The sequence below is a fragment of the Gadus chalcogrammus genome, chromosome 8, assembly GCF_026213295.1.
Source record: "Gadus chalcogrammus isolate NIFS_2021 chromosome 8, NIFS_Gcha_1.0, whole genome shotgun sequence".
Lineage (NCBI taxonomy): Eukaryota > Metazoa > Chordata > Actinopteri > Gadiformes > Gadidae > Gadus > Gadus chalcogrammus.
Window position 1 is genome coordinate 19,388,546 of NC_079419.1, and position 14,710 is coordinate 19,403,255.

The 14,710-nt window shown below is 48.0% G+C and overlaps 1 protein-coding gene across 1 annotated transcript; it reads left to right on the forward strand.

Annotated features, from left to right (window-relative positions):
• Positions 1-2,019: 2,019 nt before the first annotated feature.
• LOC130387866 (TOG array regulator of axonemal microtubules protein 1-like) lies at positions 2,020-3,197 on the forward strand. Its single transcript, XM_056597161.1, has 4 exons — positions 2,020-2,057; positions 2,185-2,404; positions 2,499-2,585; positions 2,857-3,197. The coding sequence occupies exons 1-4, from the start codon at positions 2,034-2,036 to the stop codon at positions 3,081-3,083; spliced, it is 558 nt and encodes a 185-aa protein (XP_056453136.1). The 5' UTR covers positions 2,020-2,033; the 3' UTR covers positions 3,084-3,197.
• Positions 3,198-14,710: the final 11,513 nt, after the last annotated feature.

Below are 14,710 nucleotides of genomic sequence, written 5' to 3' on the forward strand. Positions count from 1 at the left end.
TTGCACTGACAAAAATACTGACCATTCATGTGGCTGTTTGAGCATGGAAAACATGAAATTAATGTATGTTGGTTCAATTAACATACCGTACATAGGTTATGATTCTGGACGATTTTTTAGGTAGTGGCCATCGCCAAAATGCACCAGAATACAGGAAATCATCTACCAAATTCAAAATTATGTAGCTTCTCTCAGCTCACGTTTAGTTGAAGTGTGCAGTAATGTGGCCCTCCGATGGTTATGATAAAAAATGTGGCCCTCTTTATCATGAAAGTTGCCCATTCCTGATATAGCGCTTTCCAAGACACTCAATGAACCTTTTCAGAGTGAGAGTGGTGTCTACCATGTGTGTGTCTGGTTCTCAGGTGAAGAACCTGCGTTCGGGCGTGTCCCGCGTAGCCGTGTGCACGCTGGGCGTCCTGTACTGCCACCTGCAGCGGGCCATGGACAAGGAGGTGGACACCACGGCCAGGGCGCTGCTGCACAAGGCGGCCGAGAGCAACGCCTTCATCCGGGAGGAAGTGGACGCGGCGCTGGGCCACATGGTGCGGCACTGCACGCCGGCACGCTGCATCAACGCCTTCCTGGACGGGGGTTTGAGGTCAGGGGGCTGCAGGCACACGCACAACGCAGACACAAACACACTGTATTGCGCCTTGTTATGTTTTCTAGTATATCTACCACAGTATCGGTATTGCAAGATTAAATCTATGATTCATAAAAAGTACAAAGAATCAGCGGCAGATGCAAACGCACAACAGAAAAAGTAGACATTTAAACAGGACTTGAGTGTCTTCAGGAAACGTTTCTAACATCCTTAATCTGCTTTGGACTGGTAGGTAGGATACTCCAGAGGTCTAGCCGATGTTTCCTTATCTCCATCCGTTGTGTACTTCTGTGGTTTGTGTCTCTTTGTGTGCGTCCTTCAAGTTGAGCCTGTGTGTGTCTGCAGCCACCTGAGCGCGGCGGTGAGGAAGTGCGCCGCCCAGCACCTGGCCGACCTGCTGGAGAGGGTGGGCGTGGCCCGCCTGCTGTCCGGAGGGAAGGACGTGACGGACAGAATCCTCCCGGCCGTGGTCAAGCTGGCCCTGGACTCCTCCCCGGAACCCAGGCACGTAGAGCCCCCGGTGGCTTCCTGTGTTGGCTGAAGGCTTTGGCATGTGTCCAACGGCTCGGTGACGTGCCGGTCTCACTACTTCAGGTCCTTTGGCCGCCGGATGTTGCTGTTCCTGTCCACCCACCGGGACTTTGATAGCCTGCTGGAGAAGAACATCCCCACCAAGGACCTTTCCGCCACCCGCAAGGCGGTCAGTGGACTCAAGGCAAAGGTACGGAAGGCCCCGCCCTCTCGCCCCACCCTACCGCTTGGTGACGGGTCTGGTGAACGTTGTTGTTGTTGTTTGTTGTGTCAGGGTCAGGGTCTGGGTGAGACGCCCCAGACCCCAGCCTCGCTTCCCGGCAGTGGCACCGCTAGGGCCTCGACGCTCCAAAGGAAGCTACCGAAACAGACCATAGCCCCCAGCCCCACCACCGCCACCATCACCCCCACCAACACCGCCACCACCACCCCCAGGTGAGACTCCTCCCAGACACATGACGGCCACCTGGGAAATATGTTGGTGAAAGTAAAAGCCTTACTTATGCTATGAGGTCAGCTCCTCTCTCGGGGTCGTGTTCCAGAACACACATGATGGCTTTTGTTTGTAATGTCTCTCCTATATTAATTATGCATTTGTTCGTTTTCTCAACTTGAAGCAAACTTTAAGAATATCTTTTATCTTATTTCCAAGATCATATATATATATATATATATATATATATGTAGTAAGTATGTATGCAATTTCATGACATTATATTTTGTGGTACCCTCCAGGGAGCCCAACAGCAAGTACAGCTCCAAACCTCAGGGGCCCATCATCGAAGACAAGGCTGAGTACATCAGGCAGCTCACCGCTCTGCTGGAGTCCAAGGACTTCATGGAGCGCATCAAAGGCCTCGACCAGCTGGTGGCCGACTGCCAGCACAACCCCAGAATGGTCATCCGCAGCCTGTTCCCGGTCCGTAAAACCCCCCACCGCTCGTAAACGCCCACTACCTCACACTCGCCCTTATCCCCTCTCCTGGTTGGACTCCCTCCTGTCCCCTTTTTGTTCACCTGTTCCCCGTTTCTCCCCGCTCCCCCAGGTGTTTGACCTCTTCAGAGACCGCCTGCTGGAGTCCAACCGTAAGGTGAACCTGTACGCCCTGGAGGCCCTGCAGGGGATGGTGCGCCTGCTGAAGGACAACCTGTCCGGGGTGCTCAACCACCTGGTGCCCGCCATCGTGGACAACCACCTCAACTCCAAGAACCGCGCTGTGTACTCGGCCGCCACAGGGGCCCTCTGCGAGCTGGTGCTGAACCTCGGTGAGGGCCCGGTGGGGAGCTGTCCGGAACACGGTCCGGTCTGACCACGGCGTTGTCCTTGTTACTCATGTCTTCCTCCCTTGCCCCTCTCCAGACAACAGCCTCCTCCTGGAGCCGTTCTGCTTCAAGGCACGGGTTCTTAGCGGCCAAGCAAAGGTGGATCTGATCGAGAAGGTTGCAGGTTTGTTAATGGCTAAAATGTTTGTTTGTTTTGTTTTTTGCAATGATCAGCACCAAACATACGTATACCATTGTGTGGCCAATCAAGAGGCATCTGATCCGCTCTGCTCTGCCGCCTCCATCTCCTCCGTCTCTTCCTATTCCTCGGTCTCCTCCTCTCCTCTGTCTTCTCCTGTCTCCCATTATTTTGTCTCTTCCTTGGTTTCCTCCTCCTGCTCTCCCTCTGTCTCCTCCCCTCGCCCTTTCCCTCCGTCTCCTCCTCCCCCCCCCAGAGCTGGTGACGGAGCTGTACCCCCGCCGGCCCCAGCTGGTGGAGCAGAAGGCGCTGCCCCTGCTGTGGGGCCTGCTGGGCCCGTCCAGCGGCAGCGTGCACCGGGCGACCACCAGCCTGTGCCGAGCCCTCCACCATCAGATGGGGCCCGGCCTGCGGCAGAGCGCCGCCTCTCAGCCCCCGAGCGTCGGCAGGGACCTCAACCAGCTGCTGAGAACCATGTCCTGAATAAAAAATGACCTAAGGACGGGAACGAGAAGACTCACTGCTCTCTTTGCACTTTTACAGGTAACTTGTGTTGCACTTTAACAGGTACAATTTACAATTACAATTAGGGCATTTTATCCAAAGCGACTTACATCCGATAATACACACATTGACACACCGACGGCAGAGTCAACCATGCAAGGTGACAGCCAGCTCGTCGGGAGCAGTTAGGGTTAAGTGACTTGCTCAGGGACACATCAACACTCAGATAGGAGGAGCTGGGGAACGAACTAGCAACCTATTACAATACAACTGTTCTACCTCCTGAGCTAAGTATGGAATTTACCAAAATGTAAATTTAAGCACATCTCTGGCCAAGCTTACGAACAGAACCTAGTGGTAGAATAGCGCTGTTACAAGTGCAAAGCAAAGCATTTAAGAGTGTCAACGTCTGCATTAAGCAATCGACATCCACATATATCCCATGTTTACTTTAATTAGAAAACATTCAATTACTCCTTTGTCTAATTTTAAACAGACAAATTACCTAATTGGTGTCAAACCCTATAAAAGACAGCTGTGAGAAATGTTTGAAATCTAGTGAAATGGCTTATCTTGCGTTATTGGGAGACTTGGCAACCATGCGCTCCACAGGGAGCGCGTCTTCAAAGATTGTACTGATCTGCTTTGAGAGAGCACAGAGTGGCTTCTTAGCAGGTACCACTTCCCAAAGAATGTACTGCTGGATTTGTGTCGTGATTTAGGGCCAATGTTGGCTCGAGACACGAGACTCACAAACGCAATCCCTGTGCATATCCAACTCCTTTCCACCCTGGGATTTATAGCTACCGGCAAATTTCAGCGTGAGTTTGGAGACATATCCGGCATTTCTCAGCCATCGATGAGTAGGACCATGCCGGCGGTGTTGGACGCAATTATTTCCCTGGCCCCAAACTACATCCAGTTATCTTACAGAGATCCCCAACAAGCCGAAATCAAACGGGGCTTTCACGCCATCGCCGGATTCCCAAACATAATTGGAGCCATAGATTGCACCCACATAGCCACAAAAGCACCGTCAACTAACGAATTTAACTATGTTAACAGAAAGGGGATTCATTCTGTCAACGTACAAATCGTTTGTGATGCAAATCTATCCTTGTTAAACGTTGTTGCGCGGTGGCCTGGAGGAACACACAACTCATTCATCATGCAGAAAAGCTCTGTTGGTGTGCGTCTCCAAGAAGGCGCTGTGGAAGATGGCTGGCTCATTGGTGAGTATTAGGCTACAACATGTTTAAAATACTATTGCTGGGTTGGGTCATTAGGTGATCGAGGTTACCCGCTGAAGCCATGGCTAATGACCCCCTTAACCAACCCGAGGACCCAGCAGGAAGTATAACCGGCGTATAAACGGGCCCATGCGCGCACGAGGAGCACCGTTGAGCGCGCAATAGGCCTGCTGAAAGGGCGATGGCTGTGCCTTTCCAGCAAGGGGGGGACACTGCAGTGTCGGCCTGAAAAGGTGTGAAGGATCATCATAGCTTGCTGTGTGCTACACAATTTAGCCATCAGACAGGGGGTCCCTCTGCAGGAACTCCCCAGACCAGACGGCCCTATGCCTGACGCAGTGCCCCTTCCACCTCCTAATGCCGCTGGCCTTCAGACGAAACGGGATCATACAGAGATTTTAGGTAAATCTTTGGTCAACGGTTTATGGTTTATTTATCATTTTATTTGCGCAAGAGGCAATCTGTTCAAGAGACTCATTGATTTGAATTAATACATTGGTCATGTTGGTCAGTTGCTCCTTCAGGTCATTAATGGATTATGTAATTTCCTCTTGGTTTTGCAGCACCGCCTCCACCAGCACTCTTGGCGCACGGTGCACGGAAGGGACAATGGACGGCCCCGGTTCCTCCGACTCCTCCAGCACCATGGGACCCACTGTGAAAGAAACTAATTCACATTAATTTCACAGAGTTTAGTATAGAAGGTTTTTTTCTTCTAAATGTCGACATTTTAATAAAATGTTTGCAAACACAGAGTTTGTTTTCTTGTACCTTCAATTTGAATGTTAGACGACCGGGCTTGAGCGTCGGTGTCACCGTCCTCAATTATGCCGGACAGAGCTGTGTCGCCAATGATGCTGGCAATTGGGTTGTCCAAAGGGGAAAGTTCTGTGGTGGTCTGTCCCCCTCCAGTTGGTGATGTCTCACGTCTGTGACTTTCTTTGGCATTGAGTTTAACGTCAAACCATTTTTTCTTTACTGCAGATGGTGTTCTCACTTGTGACCCAAATAAATGAACTGCATCAGTCACATTTTCCCATGAAGCAATCTTTCTTTTGTTCGTTGTGTCTCCTCCTAAGTGAGCTAAAAAGTATTTTTTGATTTGATTCAACCTCGTTTCCAAGGGTTTCCATTTCTGTGTTGGAGAAGTTTATTTTCTTTACCCTCTTTGTCATTGTAGCGGTGAGTGGTAAAACACATTCACATGGTTAATAAAGGGATGCGTTGCGACTAGGGATGGGCATGATTAATCGACGATCGACTAATTGATCGTTAAGAATTTCGTCGATTGCGTACATTTTTCATCGATTAAACTAATGCAGTATGCAATTAAACATTTTACCACACGGGGGCAATATTTAAATTTGCGGCTCCTCCCCCGCAATAAACATCCCGCTTTGAACGGTGAACTCTTCACGCCTAGCAGCTATAAATAGCTATAGAAACTACAAAATTACAATTAATGCAGGCTATGTGGAAAATGCGTCGACTTTGGCTCAGCCTAGCTCCGCCCTCTTCCGCTAGGTAGCTAAGATGGCTGCCGTTGAGTACGAAAAGTGTACATCGCCACACACTTCGCGATTTGACCGTTTTCAGTACACTTACAACAAGTGTACTGAAAACTAAAAATACAAAAATTTGTACGCGCCCGGTACAAATTTGGCAGCCGGTGTCACACTAAATTTGTACCGGCTGCCAAATTTGTACCGGGCGCGTCATCCATACGTAATCCATTCCAAACCTGCCTGTCAGCAGATGATCGCGTCGTCCGTTGCCGGGCAGGTTTCAAAAAACATTCGCGCTCATGTTGCCAAAGACGAAATAACATAATACAGTTAACGGATCGCTAGATAATGTAATGTTTTGTTGGGTTCATTAATAAACACACGATGTATCTTGGAACAGACATCAACATGCAGCGCGCCAATCCAACTGCGCATGCTCCGTGTGACGGTCTAATAACTGATGTTGATATCATTACAGATAACACTTGTTTTTACTTAGTATTTGTATTGTATTTAATTGTTTAATAAAATTTAGCAAGTAAACTGAGTGTTTAAAGCAGGTCAAGGACGAAATAGCACAATACAGATAACGGATCGCTAGATAGGAGGTTCGCGAATGTTCACGTCATTCGACGCGATCGTCCGTTGCCAGGCAACGGACGAAGCGATCATCTGTTGCCAGGCAGATTTGGAGTGGATTACGTATGGGTGACGCCCGGTACAAATTTGGCAGCCGGTACAAATTTAGTGTGACACCGGTACAAATTTAGTGTGACACCGCCTTTGAGAATAAAAAAAATATCCAATCACAATTCAGTTTCACTGTTGCGAGGTAAATCATCTATACCATGTTAAACATAGGAAGGGAGGCCAGCCTCATCTACTCCTTGCAACCAATCACAAATCAGTATTTTTTTAAATAATGTTCTGAGCAAATTCGTTCTTTCTAGTCAGTTGCCGCGGCTAAGAAAGATTACGACTAACAATGATATCAACATGGAGGAGAATATAATTCAATATCTACAAGAACACAATTTTCGAGGCTACAGTTTGAGCATAAAGAGAATGGAAGACCAACACTGAGACTGAACTTGATCCAGACCACAAAGCTTCAAGGAGGAGAACTACGCTCGGACGGAATGGCTAGCTGGCTCTGATCGGAAATTATTCTGCTGGCCTTGCATTTTGTTTGATGAATAACCTACACCTAACCCATGGATTAGCATTGGATTTGATAACTTGCAAAGAGCCATGGAGAGACATGGCAAGTCAAAGAGCCACATTAATTCCAACTTAAAGTTGAAACTGTTTGGACGTGTGCAGATTGATGAAGCCCTCAGCCAGGCAGCTAGCATCGCTACCCAGCGCCACAATGGACTTGTGAGAAGAAATCGGGAGATACTACGTAAAATGATTATTGCAGTGGTATATCTTGGGAAGCAAGAGCAGGCCTTCCGTGGGCACAATGAGTCAGCTGAATAGCCTTAATAAGGGGAATTACGTTGAATTGGTGGAGTCTTACTGTGAGGTAGATCCTGCTAGCTCAACATCTAGAATCAGCCACAGTTTTCAAAGGGACATCAAAAGCCATAAAGAACGACATCATTCATAGCATAGCAATGGTGATTAAAGGCCAATTTCCACTGGAATCGGCACGGAAGCGGCACGGCAGCGAACCGGCTGTGTTCCGTAGTGTAATCCCCACTGGAAGCGGCACGGACACGTTCCGACTATGGCTGCTCAAGACGTACATAATTATAATAATTATTCATACAATATTATTCACGAGTTATATTCAAACCCTACATAATATATATGCATCAATATTATAACCCATTAAATACGGTAGACCTATGATTTCTAGATGTCATGGCAACGTCCACTCGCGACACTGGACTTGCGAGGCATCGACGCAGACTTTCATTTATTCTTTGCCACTGATTAGCTATTGATACCATAGATAGACTGTATAATACAATACCCTGTGAATTGTATAGGGATCGAAAGGCAAACTGATTGGCTGTAGTCGTGTTCTGAGACACGGCAGCGAACTGGCAACTTTCAGAAATTGAAGAGGCAAGTATCGTAAACGAAGTGCCAGTTTGGGGACGGTTCCGTGCCGTGCCGGTGCCGTATCCAGTGGAAATGCCTACGTTGACTTTAATGGTTTCTATTATTTTCGGCGTGCGATTCGCTGCCGTGCCGCTTCCGTGCCGATTCCAGTGGAAATTGGCCTTAAGGCAGACATCGATCGCGAAATTAGTGCAGCTCCATTCATCGCCGTGCAAGCTGACGATACAACTGATGTGTCCTGCCAGTGTCAGATCTCTGTCATAGATAATGTGAATGAGAAAGGGAATGCGTGCGAACGATTCTTAGGATTTGAGGATGTCAGTGCAGAAAGAGATGCCGTGGCTTTAACTGAAGTTGTAACCCTGCGTTCACACCAAAAGATGCAAAAAGCTGCCGCGCAGCACGATCCCATTCAAAGTGAATGTAGAGACGCTTTGCTGCCGCAGCACTTGCTGCCGAGAAAACCGGCAGCAAAATTTGATTTGCGGCGCGGCAGAATCTGATTTGCAGCGCAGCACGCCTGTGCCCGCTGCCAGGCACGGGCGGCGGGCGCGTTCACGTATTTTGCGGCGCGTCAAATGCTGCTCGAGTTGAAATATTTCAACTTTTCGGCAGCAAACGCGTGATGACAGCCAATCAGCGTTCAACAGCGTTGCCACTGAGGCGTTGCCACTGAGTGACATGCCGTGACAGCCAATCAGTGTTACTCCCTTGGAGTGACCTAGAGTTCACTACCGTTACATTTATTTAGTAGCTCGAAAAACCCCACAAATCAGCATTCTGTAGTGTAGTTGTGTTTACAGTTAAATTAAACTATGAGTATGCTAAAGGGCTAGAATAACAACCCCAAACAAAACCCAGTTGGGTGCCAGGCAGCACCAGCCTTCCAGTCTCCGAATGGTCTCATGAACCCATAAACGACGGGCATTCCGACGTCTCTCCCTCTTCCACAACAGGTAAAGACATGCAATGCTCGTAATGTCGGCCATGGTTGTGAATAAATTCAGAAGCACCGCGGGCAAAACTTGCCGTGCCGCGAAACTTCCCGCGCAGCAAAACTGCGGCGCAAAACTTCGGCGGCAACGCGTTCGGGCAGCAAATGCATCTCTTGGTGTGAACGCAGGGTTACGGGAACATTAACCCTGCGTTCACACCAAAAGATGCAAAAAGTTGACGCGCGTCGTGATCCCATTCAAAGTGAATGTAGAGACGCGTTGCTGCTTTGCTGCCGCAGCATTTGCTGCCGAGAAAACGGGCAGCAAAACTTGATTTGCGGCGCGTCAAAATCTGATTTGCGGCGCGGCATGCCCGTGCCCGCTGCCGGGCACGGGCGAAGGGCGCGTTCACGTATTTTGCGGCGCGTCAAATGCTGCTCGAGTTGAAATATTTCAACTTTTGACGCGCCGCAAACCTTTGACGCGCCGCAAAACTTGATTTGACGCGCCGCAAAACTCAGGCGTCAACGCGTTCGGCCAGCAAATGCATCTTTTGCTGTGAACGCAGGGTAAGAAAGTACAATCCGGAGGAGAAATTAATATAATCTACACTGTTGTATGCATATCGTTTACTTTGTCTTGGTTGTTCAGGGATGGCTGTCCCATTAAATGTTAGTTTACTGTTTTGGTTTTATAACGAAATAAACGAGTCACGCATTCGTGTGCCCAACGTGAGGAATTGTCTCTTTCCATTTAATGCAATTTCCACAATATTTTATTTATGTGATTGGAGGATACGTGTCGTTGACCCTGTAGGCTGCCATGCCATGCATTACATTTAAGTAGCACGCTCGCACCATGAATGAACTTAACTTTATGAAGTTGAACTTTGTCTGCACGTTTAATTAAAAGTTTAGAAGCATTGTCCTCTGCTGATACACTTTTAAGTGTCTAGTTTATTTGAGTTATTATCCTCTCTTAACGACGCCTCCAAACGACGCGTCACGCGAGAATGCTTTTTTTAAAGTTGTGTAGAAAGACATGCATGTGCGGGTGCACTGCGCGCGTTCATGAATGCACGTTCATGTTTGCCTCCCTGGTGAGCTCGGCCAGGAACCGCTACTGGGCTCATGCACTGCTTAATTGTCTTTTTATCAGGATTTGTTGATGGAATTACGACATATGAAAAATCTCTCTCTGGATTTTTGATTTGACAGCACTGAATCCTTACTTAACGCTTCGACGGTGGAGGTCCAGCCAGCCATAGCAGACTTCCCACTCGGTTTGTCAGAGGTCTAAAGCCTTAGGCCCAATCTCAATACTTCCCCTTACCCCTTATCTTCCCCCTTACCCTTGAAGTTGCGCGTTCATGTGAGAGCTAGTGGTGTCTCAATACCCAATTTGATCAAGATTAAGGGATAAGATTGAGTGCTATGTACCCCTTATTTTTAAGATGATTTGAGAGCTCACTTGGGCCGAATCTCGATTCTTCCCCTTGCCCCTTTTGCTTTGTCTTTGTCTTGGTTAAGACAAAGACAAAGACAAAGCAAAAGGGGCAAGGGGAAGAATCGAGATTCGGCCTTAGTCTACTCATATTTGTATTTTTAACTAAAACATAAATTTCATGTTTTGGTGTCATTTTCAGACGGCGATGAAGTCCTTCTGCTGCTGTGGGTGCTTTTCCCACGGGGACCTGGACTAAATGGTTCATACATGGACCAGCCCAACAGCAGCTGCTGGCCAGAGACCAGTGTGGACCATAAAAAGCACGGCTGGCCTGAGCCCAGTGTGGACCACCCCAATAGCTGCTGGCCAGAGCCCAGTAGGGGCCACAAAAACCGCTGATGCACTGAGACTAGTGTGGACCATCACAATAGCTGCTTGCCTGAACACAGCCTGGACCCCCCAAAGAATGCAGCTTCCCTGAGAATAGTGTGGACCACCCCAAAGAATGCAGCTTCCCTGAGACTAGTGTGGACCAGCCCAAAGGCAGCACCTTCCCTGAGCCTAGGCTTGGGTGCATGTTTACCACCTCATCAGTGGCCCTGTCTGGGAAAAGCAGATGTAAAGAAGACTTGTCCAACTGTGAGCCACACACCTTCTGGGTCAGGGTTATGGTTAGAAGGTTTAGGGTTACCTTATATGTGTGGGCTGACAGAGTCATCTAAGGAATTAATGATTAAGGAACTCAACATCTCTACTGAAATGTTCTGAAACAAAATCGCTATGGAGGGGCTGTGAATTTGGCCCTTGAGAGTCATGGCTCTTATTAGGGGTCCCCTATATTTTTCTGTAAGTTGTTTTTTCCCCCCCAAATTCTGTAAAAGTCATACTGCAGCCTATACAGTAAGTCGAAAACTCTTGAAATGTTCAGGTATGGTTACCAATAACCCCCACTACCCATGCACCCAAATTTGTGGTACTGCACCAAAAGGTGGCACTATTGTGAAAAATCATGAATTAGGCTTATTTCTCGATACCATTGGGTGGACTTGAGGCCACCCAAAAGAAGTCTAGCTTCGCCACTGATTGAGCATTCATTCATTTTTCATTTTATCGAGTCTCCTCAGGAGTAACGATGGGTCACCATCGTCATTCCTTTCGATAGCTTATACAGACAGGGGACGCCACACCTCTCTGCCCGGAGCAGTCAGGGTGGGGCGTCTCGCTCAGGGACGCCTCGACACTCAGCTAGGAGGAGCCAGGGATCAAACCAGCAACCTTCCGGTCACCAGCCAACCCGCTCTACCTCCTGAGCTACTGCCGCCCCACTGATTGATCAGCAGGTGTTATTCAACGCTAACTTCTTGGCATGGGATGATCTCTCCCAAACAGGACACGCATACTCTGCAGTGGAGTAGCACAGGGACAGAGCAGTAGATCTTAGTGTGTGTGCTGTTACTCCCAATTTGGAGTTGGTCAGCTTCCGGAGGATGTTATTTCGGGAGTTAACTTTCAGTTTGGTGTTTTTGTATTCAAGAGGTGCTCTAGACCACGGGATGTTAAGAGGTCTGTTTGCTTCCCGGTTCCTGAGATGGAACGAGCAGGCTTGGGTTTGCGTGTAGGTGGTTGCGCTTGTAGTAGAAGTGTAGATTAGCTAGGGCTGAGGTGAGATTCGCTTCTACAGCTTCAAACGTGTTCTCTTGGGATGTTACACAGAGGTCGACAGCATAGATTAACCGTTCAGTGGTCTTGTCCATTGGCTGTTCATTGGTGTAGATGTTATATAGTAGTGGAGCCAGCACACTACCTTGAGGTAAGCTATTCCGTTTGCTTGTTGTTAAGGACGACAAAGAAATGCCTATCTTTCAGGAGGGCTCCGATGAGGTCTGTCAGTGCCAGGTCTTCTCCAAGATCTTTTTCAGGAGGAGGCGGAGGTTCACAGAGTCACATGCGGCAGACAGATCAACAAAGACGGCTCCTGTCACCAGACCTTTATGGAACCCGTCTTCTATGTGCTGTGTGAGATTCAGAAGTTGACTTGTTGTGGATTTGACAGGTCGGAATCCAGCTTGTTGAGGGACGATGGCTGGTTCAACGACTGGGGCAAGCCTGTTGAGGACCAGGCGTTCAAACAGCTTGTACGGATGGAATAGCAGGGAGATTGGGCGGAAGCTCTTTGCATATGCTGGATCTTTACCGGTTTTGAGAGAGCGATGATTATGGTTTTCCTCTTTAGGATGTTTCTTGTCAGAATCCCGCTCAATGTCGTTGATATACATCCTTAAGCCAAATCATCGGCTCGTAACACAACAACTGCAATCTATGTCTCCGGGTTCCCCCAACTTTGTATTGGGAGATTTACAAAGTTTTGAATACAGCCCCTTGCTAAATTTAATTAATAACTGTACATTAAAAAGTATTTTCTGCTCAATCGAAAAGGTTTAACTGCTTTCTCCTCCTCGACTGCATGTTTGGATACAACGCGCAGGCTTGATGCGCATGCTCCGCCTCGTCTTCTACTTTAAGTCGAGGACCAGCGCCACACAGTGGCCTTGAATATGTACTTCAGCTTTTCTTCAGCTAGATGCATTTTTGCATTGAGTCCGTCTTTATGGAAAATTCCTGAAACACTACCAAGGAAATCGGAGGGGAAAAGATCGTTTTCGCTCGTGTGGAAAGGGCCTTAAAGGCTGATTATGGTCCCAAGTTCACGCAACGCAAGGACCAAGCAGACGCTTTGACGCAGTCGTGAACCTGTTTGGGTTCTGTTTCGGGTTTTAGTGAGCTGACCAATAACAGCCCTAGCTGCTGCGGAAGGTTACATTTTTTTTGGAGGCGCATATCAGGCCCTTAAGAGGGTCCGCAAGGACATAACGGGTCCGTAACCCCCTTGCGTTGCGTGAACGTGGGACCAAAATCATTCCTTTAGAGTTAACGATGTGCTCTCAAACAAGCTCCACTCATTATTTACACAAATAGCTACCAGAGCCAGTCTAAGAATAGACTTAATAAAGTTTGCAGATGACTCGGTCATAGTAAGCCTGCTGAAACGAGGGAACATGATCATAGACCGGTCGTTAAAGACTTGTCGTGGTGGATGCTTGTCATTTTAGGAAATCAGCACCATTCCCCAAACTCAGTAGGGCTTTGACTTCGAACTTCGTAATTCGAATATAATTCGAATATCAAAAAATAAATCAAAATTCGAACGAATATTAGGCAGCCCTTAATATTCGAACCTGTTATGGGCAGGCCAAGAGGGAGAGACGTCGGAGAACCCGACGCAGTCTATTCATAATATTGTAATGACCACGGAAGAGGCAGTGAATGAAGTATTGATTAGACAGCGATTTATCAGAAACCCAATAAACCGTTGGAACACGCAAGACCGGTAACCATAGCAACGCCGGTAAACAAACCTTGCAAAACCCAATCCAGGGCTGAATCCGAATACTCATACTTATAGTTTGCATTTTGTAGTACGCCACAAATATAGCGCGTCCGAATGCTCAGTACGCATTGTTGAACATTTAAAGAATGCGTACCGCCACAGTATACAACAGTAGGTCACTACGCTATCCCACAATGCAACCGGAGTCTGGTAACGAACGAAGAAGGGATGGCTGACCCGACACTACCAACAGCGGCTTAGAAAGACGTCGTAGAAAGCGGCGAAAAAAGAGTCATCAAAAAGAGTAAAAAAGTAAAGTAAGTCATTAAGTAAAAAGAGACATTTTTAATTTTATAGCAACGATGACAAGACAGAAAACAGGTACATTGGGACATTTCCACCACCCAATGCACTGCGTTCCTTGACTTCTTCAGCTCTAAAATCAACACCATTCACCAACAACTGGCCTCATCTCGCACCCCCTCTGATGACCCACCCTGGATGATCACCTCTGGCCAACCTCTCATCAGCTCCCTCTCTGACTTCACCCTAGTAACAGAACAGACCGTTTCAGAACTCATCCGCAAAGCCAAAACCACCACCTGTCAGCTCGATCCTCTTCCCACCTCCCTTGTCAAAGCATGTCTTCCGTCCATCTCCCCCATGATCACCAACATAATTAACTCCTCCCTCACTACTGGTACTGTACCCCCCACTCTCAAGCTGGCTGCCATCACTCCCATCCTGAAAAAACCTGGTGCTGACCCAACTGACCTTAACCATTACCGGCCCATCTCCAATCTCCCTTTCATCTCCAAAACACTTGAAAGGGTGGTTGCCGCACAACTACAGTCCCACCTCGACACTAACAATCTCCACGAACCGTTCCAATCTGGCTTCCGTCCAAAACACAGCACTGAAACAGCCCTAGTCAAAATCACCAACGACCTCCTCCTTGCAGCCGACTCTGGATTACTCACCATTCTCATCCTCCTCGATCTCAGCGCAG

Coding starts and splice junctions, on each gene's coding strand:
- LOC130387866 (XM_056597161.1), top strand. CDS start 2,034: ATGGTCATCCGCAGCCTGTTCCCG. Junction 2,058..2,184: donor TCATCCGCAGCCTGTTCCCG/GTCCGTAAAACC, acceptor CCGCTCCCCCAG/GTGTTTGACCTCTTCAGAGA. Junction 2,586..2,856: donor TCTGATCGAGAAGGTTGCAG/GTTTGTTAATGG, acceptor TCCCCCCCCCAG/AGCTGGTGACGGAGCTGTAC.